Source organism: Pelmatolapia mariae, linkage group LG14, assembly GCF_036321145.2.
Source record: "Pelmatolapia mariae isolate MD_Pm_ZW linkage group LG14, Pm_UMD_F_2, whole genome shotgun sequence".
Taxonomy (NCBI): domain Eukaryota; kingdom Metazoa; phylum Chordata; class Actinopteri; order Cichliformes; family Cichlidae; genus Pelmatolapia; species Pelmatolapia mariae.
In genome coordinates this window covers 14,682,447-14,703,176 of record NC_086239.1, presented here as the reverse complement: position 1 = coordinate 14,703,176, position 20,730 = coordinate 14,682,447, and the positions used below count along the sequence as shown (strand labels likewise).

The 20,730-nt window shown below is 44.7% G+C and overlaps 1 protein-coding gene across 1 annotated transcript; it reads left to right on the top strand.

The window, feature by feature from the left end:
• Positions 1–444: 444 nt before the first annotated feature.
• Positions 445–20,307, top strand: tiparp (TCDD-inducible poly(ADP-ribose) polymerase). Its single transcript, XM_063493346.1, has 7 exons — positions 445–713; positions 1,735–2,778; positions 10,563–10,752; positions 11,059–11,246; positions 15,662–16,012; positions 17,365–17,622; positions 18,699–20,307. Exons 2-7 carry the CDS (start codon positions 1,760–1,762, stop codon positions 18,886–18,888), a joined length of 2,196 nt encoding a protein of 731 aa, XP_063349416.1. The 5' UTR covers positions 445–713; positions 1,735–1,759; the 3' UTR covers positions 18,889–20,307.
• The last annotated feature ends 423 nt before the right edge of the window (positions 20,308–20,730 follow it).

The following is a 20,730-nucleotide window of genomic DNA, read 5'->3' as shown; positions in this document are numbered from 1 at the left end:
AGAGGGAGAATACTATTTCACAGCTGTGGTAATTAAAACAACCGCAAAATAAGTAGAAATAGAAATTTTTTGGTTTGTGGGTTTAGAATATAGCTCCAAAACTCACTACAGCAACCTACCAAAGCACTTTTCATATAGTATATAGTTTTTTACCTAAACCATTAATCTACTGGTTTTACTTGGAATGGATACATCTAAATTATTTAATTATTTTTCCATCAAAGAGCTGCAATTAACTTTAACAGTATGTTAACGCTTGTTTGTTTTTAGAAACCTACTTCCGGGGTCGCTGAGGTTTCCCCACACTCTCATGCAGCGTTTCCTGCCCCGCCTCCGTTCGAGCCGAAGCCCAGCCTTCCTTTGAGGAGACCCCGCCTCTGACAGGTTACGGGGGCGGGGCCAGGTTGTGCAAAGATGGGAGAGAGGGCAGTCAGTTAGAGCGTCTCTCGCCACAGCTGTGCGTTCCTCTCTTCTGTTCTCAGTCGCCTTTTCCTATCCGGCAGAAGGATACAAAGAAAGGGAGACACCATGAAATAGAGACGTAGTATGAACGCGTCGGGGGCAACAGAAGGACGAGAGCAACCGAACCGGACAACAGTCTAGCCCCGGACACGGATACTATTATCCCCGGAGCTTCGCCGATGAGTGCACTGGATTTTACCCACCAAAGAGCGTCGAGACCGGGGGGGAGTGGGGCGGACATTATCGCGCAGGTAGGGTTTTGTCGCCTCGGTGTGAGAGAAGCGGGTCGCTGGGGCTGTCCTGTGGGGAAGCTGGGCATGCTGCAGTGCTTCTCTGTGTGGTTCTCTCACACGGACAGCCCGCAGAGCCCCGGGTCTGCTGACCAAGTGTTTCTGCTTAAAGAACGACGAGAGCTGCCGTTTGTGTAGCGGAGCGCTGAAACAAGTCTCCGGGGTGTCCCGCTTGTCTTTTGTCGCTGCTCGGCGTTTGCGGTGCCGTGTGTGTCTCTGTTTGTGTATATATGGGACTGTGTGTGTGTATTTGTCAGCTGTAAAGCGTACGTGCAAAGTTGCTCGAGCAGCGACGTGTGAGCGGCACGTAGACGGCAGGGGCCGCGTATCGGACTCCCGTGATCAAAATACACCGTCCCGGGAGAGGGAGGTTTTGTTACATTGATGATTTTATCGCTCCCGTTCGGATACGCAGCTGTAATTGCAGGAATGACGTTAGCAGCACACCAAAGAAAGGCACAAGAAGAAAGAGGAGGAGGAAAAAGCATAAGACACTGCAATTATATGTTCTCGTTTTTTATGATTAATCTGAGGCTGGAGCCCAAGTTCCCTGCAGTAGGATTAGGTAATATTTTTCCGCTTCAGTTGGCCTGCTGACTGCACTAAGCTGCTTCACTAACGAGACTCTGTATAACAGGCTGTTTCTGTAATATTCCTATAAGGACTGGGGTTTATAATGACCGCAGATGATGATGATGGTGGTGGTGTAACATGTGCTGGGTCATTCTGGGACCAGAGCAGTTTTGGTCTGCGGAGGGAGGGGGTGAACTGGTTTCGTTTCGGTATATAGAGGGTGAGGGTTTTCCTTTCCAGGAAAGGAAAGATGAGTTTATGATATGGGCTAATACCTCGTCCGAGCGACACAGACTATTAATCATTTCTTTATGCGCTAGGATGACTTCACCTTGGAAACTAGGCTTAAAGGATTATAGGTGTTGTCTTTGATGACTACCTCTTTCTCTTCTCTTTCTCCTTCTCCCAGGACTGACGGGCTTTCACAGAAGCTCATGGACAAAACTTTGCACATTCTCCAGAAATCCGCAGATGGTGTGCCGACCGGGATCACCCTGGATGTGAGTTTGAATATGGACGAAGGGGAAGATTTCACGGAGCAACAGATCGTGGGGCTCTCGGACAAAATACCTCTGGTTAAACCTTATTTCAAGAAGAAACAAAGGAAATTGGATGCCAAATGCCTCCACCGAGCCCTGGAGGATCCTATACTGACTACTTTGCTGAGCACAGATACGCTGGTCTCCGGGGATGGGGTGTTTGTTCCCCGGAACCAGCCGGGGCGGACTCCGGGGAATTTGTGCGCAGCGGCTGTAGTGAAACAGAACTGCATGGGCCAGGTGTGCCTCAAAGACCGGGGCACCGCTGACAATGCCACCGCTGGGGCCGGTGTGCCTGGGTTGATCACCCAGGACGTTGATGTGGAAATAGCCGATACTACTACGGAGCTGGATGAGACTGTTCGGCGAGGGGAGCGACCTAAGATCAGCGATTCTTCCCCCGACTGCTTCCAGCTGAAACCGGGCCTCAGGGAGTCTGGTAGCGCGGTGACAATAACAGCTCCCAGCAGGGATATACCTCCCATAGTTGCACCCCAGGTTCCTCCACACCAGGAGGGGGCAATCAAAAGCAACGACCTCCTAACCTCTGGGGCAACAAATCTTCCAGTCAAAGACTGCACTGGAATCTCGGACCCCCTCCTCCTGCAGCCTGACAAAGGAGTGCTATTTCAGGACAAAAGTGAAGAGGCCTCACTGGATCTGGTTTTTGAGCTGCTCACTCAGCTCCAGTATCACACACACCAGTCAGACTCAGTGGACATTTGTGTGGATTTCCTCCAGGGACTGTGCGTTTATGGCAATGACTGTGCCCACCACCACACCGTCCTGCCCTACCACTGGCAGATCCGCAAGAGCAGCAGCCAGGCCTGGCAGAGCATAGCAGATGACTCCCAGGAACAGCTGGAGAGACTGTACTGCAACCCTGACAATGAGCAAGTCAGGCTAAAGTATCAGTAAGTATCCCACTGTAGTGTTTACTGCAACCTGTACTCTGTGTTAATCAGTAGCATATGTGCTGCAAACTCCCTGGTTAGATACAGGACCCCTGCTACAGAGGGAAGCAGCATCAAAGTATTTCTTTTTTGGTTTTGTTTTTGTTTGTTTTTTTTGGGGGGGGGGGTTGGATCTTTGCCATCTGTGGGTGATGGGACAATTCACTTTGCATTCAGTCAATTGAAAGTAGGAAGTGAAACCACAATTCATGCCCCAAGAGTATCACCCTTCAGCATTTCTCTTTATTCCTGACAATTGTTTTCATATATATTACATTATTTCCGATATAAGTGGACAATTAAACCGTTTCAAGGTTTAACCCAAATCCTCATTCTGTATAAGCGGGGCTGAAATTAGAGAATACTGCCACCACCCCAGTCCATTTGGTGTTGAACATACTGCTGAAAGGACTGTGTGTTAGATCGATGGGTATTTGTGACATAGCAACAATGGTGCAGTAATCTGATAGGCTGCATGCAAGTGATAGTCTAAGCCACTTCTGGTTCAGAGTGTTGGAAACTGTAGACCTGAGTTTCCTCTTTGGTTTTGCCACCGGTGACAAACTGAAAACACTGCACAGCTGTTCTATACATGCGTGGATGATGGACTGCAGACAAGTGACTGCTCCTCCCAATGCTGACTGTTGCTTTCACAGCTTTATAATGCACATGGTCCGTGTGTCCTTCTAGTTAATGTGTCACCTGCATCTACTGTATCTCTTTATTTGAACAGCTATCATGCCCTTGTGTAGGCACGGCCCTGATATCGGTTATCTATTTCCTGCACTTCCCTTCTTCCAAACCCAGATCTGTGATTGGCCAGAAAGCCGTCAAAAGCGAGGCTTTTTCTTTTATTTCTTTTTTTTTTTTTTTATAGCACTCGTTGCAGAAAGCCGTGAACTTGCGTGACCCCCAGCTGCCTTGTGCGGTCAGTGACACAGACGCACTTGGCAGCTTCTCTTCTTCCCTCGGTCATAAGCGTGCACGTCACTGTGTACACTCGCACCCACACTCACACACGCACTGCTTGGCACGCAAACACTCTCACGAATAAACTGCACGGGGAAGCAAAGTGACTCGCAGTGCTCTCACGCTCGCCTTTTAGCAGACGGAGATAAACGTCTTTTTCTCCCTCACTCACACACACAAGATACACAAGCACTTGGCAAGCCCCATTGGGGTGACATAAAGGAGCATCTACTGCTTCCTGTGAAACTGTACTGTATGCAAGTACATTCACACTCTCACACACACAAAGAGTACTTGTACACAGGTTTGACCCTAAGCTTTCAATCTCTTCTGCAGTGTTCGCGAGTTAGAGGCCTCCCCACATTTTCATGTCATTATGTGGCTCTAATTACAAGTGCACTTTATGTCAGTATAGTGTAATCTTAAGGCATTAACCCTATCCACACCCCCACTCACATTTAAAGCCCTTTAAGCACCTATGTGTTTTTCTTTCTTTTTTATGCTTTTGTGGACGCTGCTCTCTCTCTCTCTCACACACACACACACACACACACACACACACACACACACACACACACACACACACACACACACACACACACACACACACACACACACACACACACACACAGGTTTTGAGGTGTACACCAACTTTTGTGTGTGTGTGTCTGTGTGTTTGACTTGTTGACTCATGTTTTCAGCTGAAACTATGCAAAGAGCATATTGCTCCACAAACAGGATATGCACCTGGTGGTGTCAACCCAGATTCTTCAGAGGCCTTTTGAGTGTGTCTCATACAGTAAGACAGGACCATCTGGCTCACTCGACTGAAACTGCAGTGGAAACCAGAAACGCCAGAAATTTTTTACCAGCACATTTTCAATGTGTATATGTGGAAGTTCTGTATCATATGGATAATCCTGTAATGACTGTTTTTTTTTTTTTTTTGTTTTGTTTTGTTTTGTTTTGTTTTTTTCCTTTACATAAAAAAAATACTTTGAGGCATTTCAGTCAGTTTTCTTTTTTTAGTCTGACTCTGGTGTATCTTCTGATACCTGGAGTTTTGTTAAAAGCTAATTCATTAATATATCTTTACATTTTTAAGTGAATATACCCAAGTAGCAAAGGATACATTTTTAGTGTGGCTAAAAAGGAATTCTCCAACCCTGACCCTTAAAACAGGTTTGACTGTTTGTGGATGGTTGAATGAAAACACAACGTAAAACATTTTCACATGATCCCAGATATGTCCTTTTCTTGCGTCTTTAGCTTTTTATCTGCAGGAAGTAAACAGTGGCCAGTTTTTGTTTTTTGGGGGTTTTTTTTGTTTGTTTTGATTTTTTTCTTTTTCTAAGCTGGGCCATTGTAGATTTTATTTACACCACAGGTAAGGACCGTAAATAAGCTCGTCTCTGGCAGATTCGATTATGTGCACTATGGGCAAACTTTAATATCGGTCGGGGGCTCTGAAAGCGGAGCAGCCTGCCGAGTGATGACACACAAACTAGAGGAAAGTCGGTTAGCCGTGCAGCGTCGACACAAATCAGCTCATTCAGCCAACTGCTCAAAGCTTTGTGTAGCGCTGGGTGTGTGTGAGAGCTCTTTTGATCGTCTTTCTTTAGAGATGCAACCCAGCTTGTCTTTTCATGCACGCAAGCAGCCACACGCACACACAGGGTGGAAGGCGTCACCGTGGTTACGGCAGCCAAATGATAACATCGTTAGCAGTATAAAGAGGAGCAGATGACTTAACAAGCTCTGCCGTCGGTATGGAGACGCAGGCCCATTCGGCCTTTGGCCGCGCGTGTGTGTGGCAGGAAAGAAAATGCACGACTGCTTTTGTATATCTCCATCTGATTATGTTTTGCATGGCCTACTACAGGGCGTGTGCGTGTGTGTGATCCATAACACAGGTTAATCCCATCCATATGATAAGCAGGAATGGAAGTCCGGTTAATCCGTCTTAGTCATGAACTCAGCAGTGAGGAGGAATGTCACAGTCATCGCTTCTAAAACTTATACTGTAATAATCCTGCACCGTACAGTTGTTCATTTGTGCTGCCCTGTGTGTGTGAGAGAGAGTGAGGAGTAGTGTTCACTTTTACAAGCTGATTGTGTGACAACTGTTACTTACAACAAAATACAAACTCTTTTTCCTGTAATATCTGTTTAAGGAGGAACTTTAGCACTTGACATCTTGCAGTAAAGGGCACAGTGTGTGTGTGTGTGTGTGTGTGTGTGTGTGTGTGTGTGTGTGTGTGTGTGTGTGTGTGTGTGTGTGTACCATGAAGACAGGCCTCTTTATTGTTAACCAGGTGATAAAAGCTTTGCTTGTCATTAAATGGCATAAAGAGTCACTGAGCGCCAAGGACAGAGCAACCTGACACCAAGGTGTGTGTGTCTTTGTGTGTGAGTGTGTCTTTGTGTTTCTATCACAGGGGATTCTGTGTTACCTTGATGTGTTTCATGAATCTCAGAAAATCAAGGATGATTGTGTCTAAGTGAGCCGTGTTTGTTTGTGAGAGTAGAGGCAGTGTCAAGATAGTCAGACTGGATGTGTGTGTTTGTGTGGATATAATGTGTCAGACAGATCACGCCATGAATCAGAGGGGCGAGGTCTGTGTCGCTCTGCCTCTCATTACTCAAGAGTCTGCCTCCATTTTTTTTTTTTTTTTTTTATTCCAGCTCCACCTCCTTTTATTTTATTTAATTCTTTTTTGTTCATAATAATTCCACACCAGATTTAATTTTTTTGTGTTCTACATTTCCTTGATGTGCCCATTTTCTTCCCTTTTATTCCTCTGTCTCGCTCCTTTTCTTTATTCCTTACTTTTCCCTGAAGGGCCCCAAAGAGGTGGGAGAGATGTCCCAGTGCTCTCAAGCAGAATCCTTTTCCCCGTGATTTCAAACCGTTTTTCTTTCTCTGGTCTTCTCCTCCCTCAAGTGTTAATTAAGTGTTGATTTAAATTCCAAACTCATTTGCTTATCTTCCTCCTTTTTCATCTCCTTTTTTTAAAGCCTCACATTCTTTATAGGCTGGGCACTTTTAATATTTTCAAAAGAGAGGCTTAAAGGACTGAAAGAGGACACCCTGAGCTATGAGCTCAATTATGTGGACAGATACACTCATACTGGAAAAATCCAGGACGTGCAGGTGACGCGAGTGTGCACTTCTTCCTGTTCTGTGTGTGCGTGTGTGTGACTTTGTTGTGTGTTCACTGCCTGTAAAGCTAAAAAACAGGAACAAATGAAGCCTATTTAAATAGATAACCGGAGAGTGAATACAAGGAAATAACACTAGCACATGACATCAAGGTTCTGTGTGTGTGTGTGTGTGTGTGTAAAAGAAGTGTTCGTCAGCAGATTTGCTTGACTGACTGACTTATCTGGGCGTGACTGGATGAAGTTTTGCGTGTACGTACATGAATCTGTCCAAAGAATGTGTGTGTGTGCGCGTACATAGACGAGTGTTCCTCCAGTGTGTGACGTTCACAATAGCATGACTGATGTTGGAATGTGGGTCCTTCGGTGTGTAGTCATGAGAAAGTTTGAAGGTGTGTGTGCTATAGGCATATTGGGGGGAGGGGAGTTTTCTTAACCTTTATTCATGCAGGGAAATATTTTCCTTAGGAGCCACTGTCCTTTTTCCACCGCCTTGCCTGCTTGTAGTGTTGGGAGCTGCTCGGTACAAGTTCCTTTCCTTTTGGGTGCACCTTGGGAGAAAAGTGGGAGAAGCCCCGCATTTCCAGCATGGTCTTTGACTCTGCTAGAGTGGGCGTGCTTTGGGTCACTATCCAACTCTTGATTGGCCTTCTCACCAAATCTCAGTTCACTTAATTTAACTGCTGGAATTTTATTTTTAAAGCGGCACAAACTAGATGGGGAGGAAGGGGCTATGTGAAAGGATTTGGAAATAATCAACTCCGGAGACTCCAGTATTTGTCTGAATGTGCAGCGGCGAGGGAGAGAGTAGGATGTGTGAGAGCTAGATACAGAGGCTACATCCTTTTTTTAAAATTTCCAATCAGTGTTTTATGTTGAAATGACAAGGTTGAAAAAGCAAGGCTGAGGTGGTTTGTGGAGATGGTGGATATATTGGTCGGAGGAGGAAAATAAGACCTCACGGGAGGTTCATGGATGTAGTGAAGTAGGACACATGACATGACACATGGTTGGAAGGGGTAGAGTGAGATGGAGGCAGAACTGGGTCAGAGGCTTTTCAAACAGTCTTTTTAGAGGTCCTAGTAGACCAGGGTAGTGCAGACCTGAGGCGTAAATATAACAAGCATGTTTTTAAATGAAAACATATCAGTAGCGACACTGTGGTAATGAGTGAGGTAGGATGGAAAGCTCAAGTTAATTTTCTCATAACGCTTGTGCATGGTTTGTTAGTCAGCCACACACACGTGTCATCATTACATACCGTCACAGGCGGAAAACATTCTGTTCCGATACCGTGAAAGCATGTCACAGGAGAGCGCACAGGTGCAGGACAGGGTGAAACTGAAGATCAATATCAGTGAAAATCAGATTTATTTATTTTTGTATCATCACTCCCTTGCACCTTTTTTCATTGTTGTTCTGTTTTTCTCTTCCATTTCTGCCTTTCATTTTCACATTAATACAGCTATTCAGTTTTTTTGTTTTGTTTTTTTTCCCCATTTTAAACTGAAATGCGTCTCCGTTAGTTGAGAAGAATTCAGAAAGTCGCAGGGATTATCTGCACCTTCTCTCTTTGTGTTTCTGGTAATCAGGTGATCTGATTATCAGTGACTCACTCTTCAGTTACTGTTTTGTTTCTGCACGTGCTCTCTAAATGAACTCTCATTTCACTTCCTATTCCAGAGATGTGTTCGCGGTATGACTTTGCAGAAATACAGATGTAAATTTAGGGTATGTAACTACCATTTGAGTCAGTGTTTATGCGAGTTTTCAGAAAACGAGACGGGGCTTCTCATTATCACCTTCCTGTGAGACACCGGTGTGTGTGTGCCAGTAACCCCAGCGGCCAGTAACTGCACTTAGTGGATGAAACTGAAGACTTGTTTTCTCTTCGGCCATTGTAATACGAGGTTTCACCGCTTCAGGCTGTTGAACTTATAAGGAGGTTTCAGCGCTACTGCTGCTGCTCCACTTCTGTTTTTCAGTGGGAAACCTCTAAACTGTGTAGTGTACTTTATTTAAAGTAACTCCCACACACACACACACACACACACACACACAGTCTAACATTTTCATGTTATATTCACTTAGCTTCTCACTAATAATCAATGAGACAATTAACATCATCATGCAATGTGCCCGCTTCTATGGCTGTAGTGTCATGTGCATGTTTAGTGTGTTAAATATATGTATAGATAGTGTATATGTGTGTGTGTGTGTGTGTGTCCTTGCCATAGCATGCCAGTGTGTTTGGCCACATTTATGTAAGTGGTGTGTCTGACCCAGAAAGGATTTGCCGGAGGCTCGAGGGAGGACTAATGCAGCACGACTGATGCACATGCACACACTCAGACATGCACGCAACAGGGTTTTGACCTGCGTGTGTTGAGACAGAGAGGGGTTAAGGCGAGGTTGTGTGGACGTGAAAAGATTATGTGTTTCCCCGATTTATTTTTTGGCAGATGGTAACTCTGTGTTTAGATATTCTACTGTACTATGCTGAAGTGCATTCACTGACCACCTACAGCTACTAGATCATTATTCTGCAGGTTAACTTGATTGTTTGCTACTCGAAATAGCAAGGCTTTAGAGCAGGGGCTGGATTATTATCATTATTATCATCATGTCTAGATTATTGTAATTCATTGTTCACTTGTCAAAGCAAAAACTCCCCGAATCGTCTGCAGCTGCACTAACTCCCCACTGAATGCAGAATTCATTTTAAGACTGTGGTTCTGACTTTTAGAGCTCTAGATGGACAAGCACCAGCTTACGTCAGTGAACTTTTACATTCTTACGTCCACAGCAGGTCCCTGAGGTCATGTGATCAGGGCCTGCTGGCTGCGTATCATACGAGGCTGAAAAGGACACAGCTTTTTCAACATCGGCTCTCAGACTCTGTAGCTCTCTCAGAGGGAGAGAGCTACAGAGTCTGAGAGCCTTAGATCTGTGGACTCGGTGATCTCTTTTTAAAAAAACACAGAACAAAACAACTAAAAACTCACATTTTTAAATTTGTGTTTGGTTAACTCTTTTTCTTTTTTTTCTTTTTTTCTTCTTTTTTTTAAATGTTCTGGTATTTTCTTTGTTGATGTTTACTGATGTTTTGATTTGGGAGGGCTAACCTGTCTTTTTATATAATATAAACATTGCCAGGTAGCTATTTGGTTACTTACTGTAAAGATTTGAGAGCAATGTCAACCATCGTTGTACATAATGAGAGAGCTGTTCCATGAGCTGGTTCCATGGGGAAGTCAAAGTAAAGTTAATCCTAGTACCTTGCTCAAGGGCACTTTGAAGCACAGTTGTCATGTATGGCTTTCTGTTTTTCATTTGTAAGTCATTTACTTTAAATTTGCACCCTATGCAGCTCAGTATAAGTGACTAAGTAGAGGTTTGGTCATCCTGCTCCAGGGCACACGGATTAAGTTAACGTTCCATCAACAGCTTCGTGCTTTGTAGCACAGCTTCTAATGGAAATATAAACTGTGACCATTTAACAACAAGGTCATCACTCCACAGCCCTGCGTGCTAGCCGTCCGGGTTAATGTGCATTGCTGACTGCAGCGCTTAGCTACGTAGTTATTCTAATGACTTCAAACCTTGTGTTGCAGGGGTCGAGTGTTTGCCCTAGACTTTGGGACGATGCGAGTGTGCGACCTCGAGTTTGACTGCGTCCGACGACTGAGCACCCCCCCCAGCCCTCTACCCCTGCCTGCGATGAACCCAAACCCCACCCCCAGCTGTCACACAGTGTGGAAGTACTACTGCAGAGACAATTTTGGCTGGAGGGAATACTCCGAGGTGAGCCATTCGGTGCATTTATATGTGTGTGTTCGAGTGCATTCAGGCTCTGCGAACAGGATGCCAGACACATTAGCTTCGCCCACATTAATCAGTTGTCCAGTGATGGGGTGGATTTAGAAAAAAAGCTCTCATGTACACAAACTACTTGCTTTTGTAACACAGCTTTTTATCCATGTGTGACCTTTTATTTATCATCTTTACAATGGCCACATTTGATTTACAGGTAAACTGGAAAAATGCAGAAGTTACCTGCAGAAAATGGTAAACAAATGTGTTTTCCCTCCCTTTCCTTCTGCTCCACAGCCTGTGGTTAAGCTTATAGAGGAGGCGAGTTCGAGAGGTCTTAAGGAGGTGAGGTTCATTACGCTCCAGAACCAGTATATCCTCAACATCAGGGAGGGCTTCCAGCAGAACGCAGTCTTCGGGTTCCGACGTCAGATCAAGAAGCGGCCCATGTTCATGTCCTCCGTGATTCTCACACCACACCTACAGTAAGTAAACACGGCTAATATTAGATCTAACTACAGCTTTGCTTTTGTGGTTAAGAGGTGAGCACTAATAGAGCTATAGCTGGATCCAGAGGTTGAGGTTTTGGCCATGGTGAAGACATGGCTCGAGTAGATAAACAACGACACAGCTGAGATGTCTCCACAGTGACTTAGTGGATTTGCTCTCAGAGCATCGCTTGCAGTAATGTAAGCAGAGACTCGTTTTTGTGAACATGTTACTGTATTCATAGGAACTGTATTGTACTCTGCGCTGGCATTAGGCTTAGTTTAGATTGGGCGGAGTGATACACCCAGTATGGTGGCTGTTCTGAACTACCTAATGTGACGGTTGTTGTGATGCAGACTTTAAATAAAGGACTGCTTCTGAGGCCAAAGCTGTTAATCACATAATGACTATTGCCAAGGTACACCCAGCCTTATAGTAAGTAATGCCAGAAAACGACTTTTTCCAGAGCTTAGTATTGGTACTAATTAATAGTAGCAGTTCTCATTTGAAAGGTAGCAGTCATTAACTAGATTAATAGCTTTGCTTTTCTGTTTTTCCCTGCTGGCTTCCCTTTGTACTTTCCAACAGAGCTGTCTAAATCGTTTAGCACTTAGATCAGAGAACATTTAGTATTTTGCACATGAAGCAACACTGACTTTTAGAACAAAGTTCTGCGTTCAACACAAAAAAAGTCTCTGGCAACATGTGCAAAGTAACTCGCACACAAAGTTGGTTCTTGAGTATCTGACACGCCATCTTCTTGTGGCTCTCTGTGTTCTCTGAGCATCCTGAATTTGTAGTTTGGAGACGCTGCAGGCACACAGAGGTCGGTACATGATGTTAATGTCACAGTCAGCGTTGAATACTGAACACTGTATTCACATTTTATCTTTTCTGCTGCACATTGGCAGCCTGAGCTGAACTCAAACCCCATCTTTACCACTTACCACGGCTCAGATTTTTGGCACGTCAAACAGAGTCACTGGGACACGGGGAGATGTCCTGTGCAGAGCGAAGCAGATGGACAGGAAAATGAGATAAAGGAGGCGAACGAGAACAGACGAGACAGAAGACGAGAGACGGGGGAGAGGCAGAAATCAAGGAAAGGGTGAAAAGAAGCAAAACATTAGCGCTCCAGATCCAACGAACCTTTCCTAATGCGTTTCTTTCCCCTCTTTTTTTTTTTAAAAAAAAATCTTTCTTTAGCTCAGTCAACTTCCTGTCCTTATAGCAGTGAAGTGATCTGGCTCGCAGCGCTCGCAGCACTCGGGTCTTATTTTTGAAACAAGTGATACCAGATTGGAAACAAGTGGAGTCATTTCACCCCATTTGCAGAATCTTTCACTTCCTTTGCCGAGCAGGCTGCTGTAGCGGTGTCCTGCCAGTTTCCCACACAGAGCGAACGCTAGAACGAGCTGTTCCTACCGGGGCCCTGACAGTCAGGGGAAGACAAAATGGAGAGCAGGAGATGGAGGGAGAAAAGGAGAGAAGGAAAAGAGAGAGAGAGAGAGAGAGAGAGGAGGGAGATGGAGAGCACAGCTGAGGAAGTGAATGAGGTCTAAATGGTTTCCAGACTGGGTGCACAGCAGAGTGGAGTTGGTGAGTGAAGGAGTGTGAAATGTTCCTGTGGGGAGCTGGAATTTGGATTGAGGGATTTGTTATGGGACGTTGTCATCCATTTGGGGTGTGTGTGTGAGCTTCAGTTAATTACTTTATCTGATCACAGTCACACAATGGGCACAAAAAAAAGCTTCCAGCCAGGCGATCCAATAAAATGGGAATTTTATTTGTGTAAAGGAATGGCTGTCAGTCCGTCCCGTGTCCTTTCGAGTGACCCGAAACTGTGTGTGTGTGTGTGTGTGTGTGTGTGTGTGTGTGTGTGTGTGTGTGTGTGTGTGTGTGTGTGTGTGTATCTATCTATCAGGAACAATCTGTGCTTGGGCTTGGAGGTTGAGGTCATTAGCTTGATTGGCACTCTCCCCCCTCACTCCCCTCCCCACCGCTCTCCCCCCGCCTTCCTTCTGTCATCTCTTTCTGCTCTGCCGGTGTTATTTTCAGCTATCTCCTCCCCTCTCTCCCTCCCTTGTTATCTGCCCCTAATCTTCCTCCTTTTCTTTTTTCCTCACTCTTTTCTCTCCCCCAAGTCCATCATTCTCGTGTTATCTGTCCCTTTTCATTTCACACTTGTTTTCTGCAGCAGGCTGTCTGTGATCTCTTCAAAGCGCACGGGGAATAGAGACATCGATTTCAGGGAGGAGGGGGGAGAGATCGAGACCGGACAGACAAGATAAGCGAGAGAGAGAGAGAGAAAGGAGATGAGAAAAACTGTCGCACCGACTTAGAGTCACTCTGATCACAGTCTCCTGACAACACGCACACACGCGCGCGCACACACACACTCACTTTCTTATGGCTGATAGCACTAACAGCATTTACACTTGGAGGGCGATAACTTGACAGCCAAACTACTGTTGCCGACTCAAATGCCAGACGTAATAGTTTTCTTTTTTTGTCACTTTTTGACAGCTCCACAATGGGCATTTTATTTTTCCCCCCCTTGTGTCTTGTTCTCGCTCCTGTCTCTGCTTCACTTCGCCTCCCTGTTGTCTTGTTTGGTGTCTGGGTTTCATTTTCGCACAGTCCTGTTGTTTTGTTTGGTCGGTGATGGCTGACGGCTGCTGAGGAGCTGCTCCGCTCCCCTGTGTGGTGATGTCATTGTTGACAGTCAGTGGCAGATGATTTTTAGAGAGCGCGCTCGTGGAAATGCTAGTTCTTTGCGGCGGGCAGTTTTGTTTCACTCTTGGGGATTTTTGGGTGTGTGTGTGTGGGGGGGGTATTGATTGGAGGCATATGGGAGCGCAGCTATAGGAAGGTGGAGAGATGGGGAGTGTGCTGGGGTGCCATTAGGTGATGGTTTGGTTGCTGTAAATTCCTCCAAAGCTGCTCTCACTGACCTTCAGCAGGCATGGATAAAGGCAGATGAAAAGAGATGAGGTTTCAATAAAGGGCAGCAACTATCATCCCTCTGTGAAGCACACTTGATCAGAGTAATCGGTGCTTCTGATCCAGTCACAGTTGTCTGGTCTTTCTGAGCATCATGTGGAGGCCTTTTCATAATGCGGATTCTCAACTATGAGCAGTTTATTGGTATTTTTTGTTGTTGTTTTTGTATTTGTTATTGTCGTCTGCCATTCTTCTTCTTCTTCTCCTTCTCCTCCTCCTCGCTGGCTTGTCTTGTGCTGTTTTTTTTTTTTTGTTTTTTTGTAAACAGACCATACTTCAAAACAATTGAAGTTGGTGAGAGCCCCTCCTCTGTCACATGTTCCTCAGTGGCTTAGGGGCTAAGTTACGTCTCACTCACCTGTCCCTTGTATGTTGAAGGTCGAGGGTTCAAGTACAGCGTGGGATGTTTTTCAGGATGACACTTTTTTATCTATATTATGTAATGCTCATCAACACACTTTACAGGAATCATTTTTATTTTTTATTCTTTTTAACTGTAAATATTTTCCCAAGCATAAAATTATTGCATACTGCAGAGGGACAGCTTTACTACAGCAAGGTAAATGTCCCTGAACAGTGAGGGTGACTACACTTTGAAGACAAAACCAGTATGACAGAAGTTATTATGATCACTCAGAGTAATCCCATTATGTACCAGGTAGCTGCTATCTCAGGTACAGTACACTTGTGGCCCATGTGTTTATGAGCCATCTCTCTTCAACTCTGTTAGCCAACCCCTTTATCTCTGGCTTTTTAGCTGCACCGAAGTCAAGCTACAGATTGAGTCCACTCATAGCAACAATCCCACCACAGTTTCTCCAGAAATTGCGTAGTCTAGTTATTTATAAGATTGCATGCGAGTAAGATCATCTCACTGCCCTCTAATTAGTCCTAACTTACATAATACTTCCTAGTAACATTTTTAATGACTTTATATTGCATGTAAAATGAAATGAATCATACTTTATTCAAGGTGACAGAATTAGCATACAGCTTCAGCTGCTTTCTTATATGTGATTGGTCGGTAGTACTCAGGCTACAAACCGAAAACGTCCCTTTGCCTGCAGATCTGAGTATAGAAATTCGAGCTGCATTGAATATTTTTCATATAAACCTCATCACAACTTTCCAGAGCCATAACTGATGTGTATAAATGTTTGTTTTGTCTGATCAAGCAACTTGCAAATTCATAAAATGTCTTTTATCCCATTCAGTTTGATAATCAAACAGCCTATTGTCAGTAGCTTGGTTTGTCCTGAATATAAATATATATGTCTATATAATGTGCCCTAAATGTGCCCTAATATGCCCTAAATATGCTATTAACATAGGAAATAAGTAACCATTAATGATATTTCTTACACTACTGTCAGAAATCTAACGCTTTCTTTTCTTTCTTTCGTTTTAGGACTTTGAGCGGCCTCTCTCTATCTCCTCTCCCCTGTTCGTCGTCCTCTTCCTCGTCCTGCTCATCATCCTCTTCCTCCTCCTCATTATCATCATCCTCCTCCTCTTTGTCCATGGACCTTCCTGCGTCATATCCCCTCTCGCCAACTACCACCAACCCACCCAGCCTTTTTCCTGAAACGTGGTTGCCGATGACCATGAGCCAGGACTTCCTTCGGGTGCCGGTTTCCCGCGAAGACCGCAGCTACAGGACGGTGTACAGCCTGTTCCACAAGACTGTTTCGGAGACCAAGTTCAGGATCATCAAGATCCTACGTGTGCAGAACCCCTTCCTATGGGAGAAGTATAAGAGGTGAGAGGAGAAGCAGATTATTATAGAGATGTCTTTTAATCACGTATAATTCCTACAAACTTTAACCATAACACCAGGAAACTTTTCTGTCAGTAAGTGTGCTGGCAGGGTTGCATGTATTAATTTCTTTTGCATGTAGCTTTTTTTTTTTTTTCATGCTTTGTGGGAAAGCTGTGGCATCCGAATTTGATGCATATGTGGTTGTGTTGTTGAGCACAGCTCTGCTGAAATAATCAACATCTACGATGTCATGAGAAAGGCACGAGTTTCAAAACTTGTTTTGACAGTCGAGAGATTTGACCTCACTTGAGGACATAAAATAAGTATTGATGTTAAAAGCAACGATCTGTGTTTTATATAATGAATCCATAGTGTTGCTGAAGTTGCACCAGAGTACGGTGGTAGTTTCACATACTTTGCTGTCGCGGTGCAGACTGGATGTTAATCCTTTTTATTCAGATATCTGTTATTGAAGTCTAAAACATTTAAGACTGAAACGATAATCAAAAAAAGGTTTAATGTACACAGAGAAGATAAAAAATGTTAAGAGTGGGGAGGTAAGAAAGAAAGAAAGAAAGAAAGAAAGAAAATAGGCCAAATGGGAGCAGCTGTGTGGGACTTCGTGAGAACGAGTCAGCAGTGGTGTGTGAAAACAGCAGATGGAGAGATGTTTGGTGATGATGATGTTCCTGTCTTCAACACACAAGGCTAACCGCTGTGATTAGTGCAGGGCAAGGCCTATCAGCTGTGACAGTTATACTCTCCCACACGGGTACCACACGGTTTCAAAATGACTGAAGGTGTGTGTTTCTGTGCGTGCGTGTCACTGAATTTGAAAGTGTTGCCCCCCTCTGAATGTCGGTAGATTTCCTCTTCCCACACTCTGGTTATGACAGGAAACCCATAACTGCTTGTTTGCTTGTCTGTTTGTGCGTGTGTGTGTATTTGCATGCAAATGACTTGTGAAATGTTCATGTGAAAAGAGAGCGTTTATCACCTCTTTTCTAAATTTGGAAATTAAGTGTGTGTATGTGTGTGTGTGTGTGTGTGTGTGCACGCACGCGCTTGGATGTGTGTCACTAACAAGCTGAGAGATCATGGGAGGTCATGCCAGGGTCACAGCCTTTCTGGCCTGAAACACTTTCAAAACGAGCAGCGCGTTACAGCGTCACTGTACCGATCGTTGTGCAAGAACCAGATTCAGGGCTGCGTTTTTCCACAGTTTCAGTGCAAACAAGGTTGTGGTCACAGTTAGTGTAAAGTCGTATTTTCTCATCAATACAGTCTGTGTGTTATTTTCTGAAATGAATGAATCGCTGACGAATCCCCTTTCGCCTCCTCTGCTCCGACAGGAAGAAGGAGTACATGTCGCGGCGCATGTCGGAGAGGGACCGGCAGCTGAGCGAGCGTCACCTCTTCCACGGCACCTCGGCCGATGTGGTGGAGGGCATCTGCAAGCACAACTTCGACCCCCGAGTATGTGGCAAACACGCCACCATGTTCGGCCAGGGATCCTACTTTGCCCGTAAAGCTGTCTACTCGCACAACTTCTCCAAACGCTCGCCGAAAGGAGTCCACTGCATGTTCCTGGCCAAAGTCCTCACTGGAAGGTAGGTGTGTGCGTGCATGCGTGTGTGGACACTGATAAGAAAACATCTCCAGTTATGGGTGGAGTTTTATTTATCTGGAGGGGAAAAAATAACACGTCATTTAGGTTAAATTGCTGGGAATATATTGGCTTAATCGTGTGATTTATGTGCCTCTAAAGCAATGGCCCCCACTTATACCACTCACAGTGCTTTGCTTTGTTTAATTGTTCCCCCTTTACATCTTAGCTAGATGTAAATCTGCTTTGGTTTAAAGGAGGTCGGAAAGAACATAGTTTGGTAAATGCTAAATCAAGGCCTTATGTGTCCTGGGTTTATCGCTGGCTTGCGCGGTTTAGCGTCCCTAATGAACCGTTTGCAGTGTTTGACAAGTATGTTCCCTCCAGTGCACGGCTCTGCATAAACAACTTTTCCTTTTTGACCCCCGTCTCTCGCAAACGCTCGAGTACTTCTACATTTCGATTTACAGAACACATCGGCATCAATTTGGATCGTGAGAAACCGGAGGTTCTTTTCCATAAACCATCTTTCATGTCATACTATCGTCATGCTACACCCATTCCTTTTAAAATGCAAGTCAAATGTAGAGCCACACATGTAAAACAGCTGATTTGGCTGTGCCCATCGTACGTTGCAGGCTTTGTTTTGCTGCAGCAGAGAGTGTGTGGTGCACCCGGTGGATTGTGTGGCGGTTTAGGAACAACACTCTGTCTGTAAACCTGGGTCCAATCTGTTCCACGGCATAAGCGTCAGACCCGAACAGCAACACAGACTCCACGTCTCTACCCGCTGCCTTTGTCTTATTTATGATCCCCGAATAAGCAGCACAGAGACTGATGGATGACGGGTCTTTGGGGATTGACATGAATATTTAAGCGAGGAAAAACAACCCGCCTACAGTGCACAGTTTCATTTCATACAGTCGCTACATGCTATATTATATAAAGTGTGGCGAAAGATACGGCAGTCTTGTTATCTTGACATTTTGAAGATTTCTGTGTGGTAAATTATTATCTTGTAACTCCAGAGTCCCAGCTCCTTAACTGAGCTTTTCTGTTGTCCTCTTTGTTTTCACACAGGTATACTGTAGGAAATCCCTCCATGCGACGGCCTCCACCTATCAACCCACGTGACGCCTCTAGCGACCTCTACGACTCCTGCGTGGACAACTGGATGGACCCCCAGATCTTTGTCATCTTCAATGATGACCAGAGCTACCCTTACTTCATCATTCACTATGAGGAGGTGCCCAGTACAGTCGCTGTCTGAGCCCAAGATTGCAACGCGGTGTCTGTATTTGCAAACACTTAATGTGCAGAGTCTGTTCAGGTTGTAGATGAGTGGATGTCTGCCACTTTAAAATAACAATTAAGACCAATTAAAAAGAAAGTATATGTCCACTTTGGTTTAACAGACTCTATTGTAATCGGTTTGTTACACTAAATTTAATCCAACGGAAGGTGAAACCAGTCGAAACAGACTAAAAAATGTTTGCAAATACTCGGCATTCCCGGTCTGTAGTCAGCTGGATCCACCTAGCCTGGACTGCATCAAGGAATAACAGACCGGATTCATCTGGACAAAACTGGACTAGCAAAGGACACACCTGTTTTAATCTAGTGTTCAGAGGTGGATGACAACTGAAAACAGCTGCAACAGACTTGAGTGGACTCGTATAGCACACTTTGTCTGCTGTGGACAGGAGCCCAAGTGATTATCGTCACTTTGGAATAAGAGGAAATGTACTTATTTGGAGCAGATGCAGGTAAAACCAAATCTAGCCCCGCACCCCCACACTTAGCCTAGCCTGGCTGCCCCTCCTTGAACCTGCTTCTGATGGAGGTCCCTTCCTGTTAAAAGGGAGTTCTTCCACCCCGCTGTTGCCAAGTGCTTGCTGACGAGAGCCTGTTGGGTTTCTCTCTGTAATACTGTGGGGTCCTTACCTTACATTATAAAGCGCCTTTGGGATGACTGTTGTTCTGAACCTGCGCTTATATAAATAAATAAATTTAATTGGGTAATTTTGACTTGTACATGATCGTGGTTCCCACTGGACAAACGCTGTAGTAGACAGTTGGCGTCCTCTCAGTACTGTGAATGACCACCTGGCCACATTATTATTTTGAGGAAGCGGCAACAGACCAATCGGAGGCTTCCACAGAGAAGCTGTTGGAAACCCTGACCCTCCTGTTAAAGTGTTTACCCAGCCTCCGGCCCATTTTCAAGTATATGTGCTGCGTGTATGAATCTTTTAAGTTTAATGGACATTTATTTTGTGGCCTCTTCTTACCAGAGGTGGATGTGAGTTTCAGAGGGACTTTCCGCATACTGTTAACCTCATGGCAGAGGATTCACGTGAAGCTAGTGCTGCTCCCGGATGCCGTTTTAGCTGTTGTGCCCACCGCTTAGGCTCCTTTGAGGGGCTGAGGCGTGTACGTCATGCTGAGACATAATGCTGCTGCAACGGCGGCAGCGCTGTAGCGTTCTGTCAACAAACCCCCTTGAAACTCATCTCTCTCGGATCGCTCTGTCGCTCAGAGACGGTAGAATTTCTTTTTGTTTTTGAGACAAGGTGTACAGGCGTTCTTTGTTTATATTTGAACTGTGTGCCTTTTGTTCATAAAAATGTTTATTTATGTTAGTTTAATGTAACATTGGTTAAATAAAAGAATCTAAAAGAGAAAACAACTGACCGGTCAACCTGTGCTTTATTCAAATCGCATCATTCTTTAGTAACTTGTGCTAATGGTGTTTTTATTGGATATTTCTGTATATAACAAAATCTGTATAATTCTAAGAAACTTCAAAACATCAGTTTTAACAAGCGCTCCAACACCCCTGACAGAAATGTAGCCCCAAACCATGACAGAGCCTCCACCGTGTTTTACAGATGGCTGTATCGCTGTCCTGACCTCCGCCCTACATACTGAGGATAAAACCCCAAAGTTTCACATTTAAAGGCATCATTGCATCACATCTTTTGCCACTGATTTTCAGTCCAGTTCTTGTGTAAATTGAGAAACCTCAGCTTTTTAACTCAGTTTCCCTTCCTTAAGAAGGGCTTCTTGACAGCCGTCCTTCCACTGAGATCATTTCTGATGAGGCTTCAAT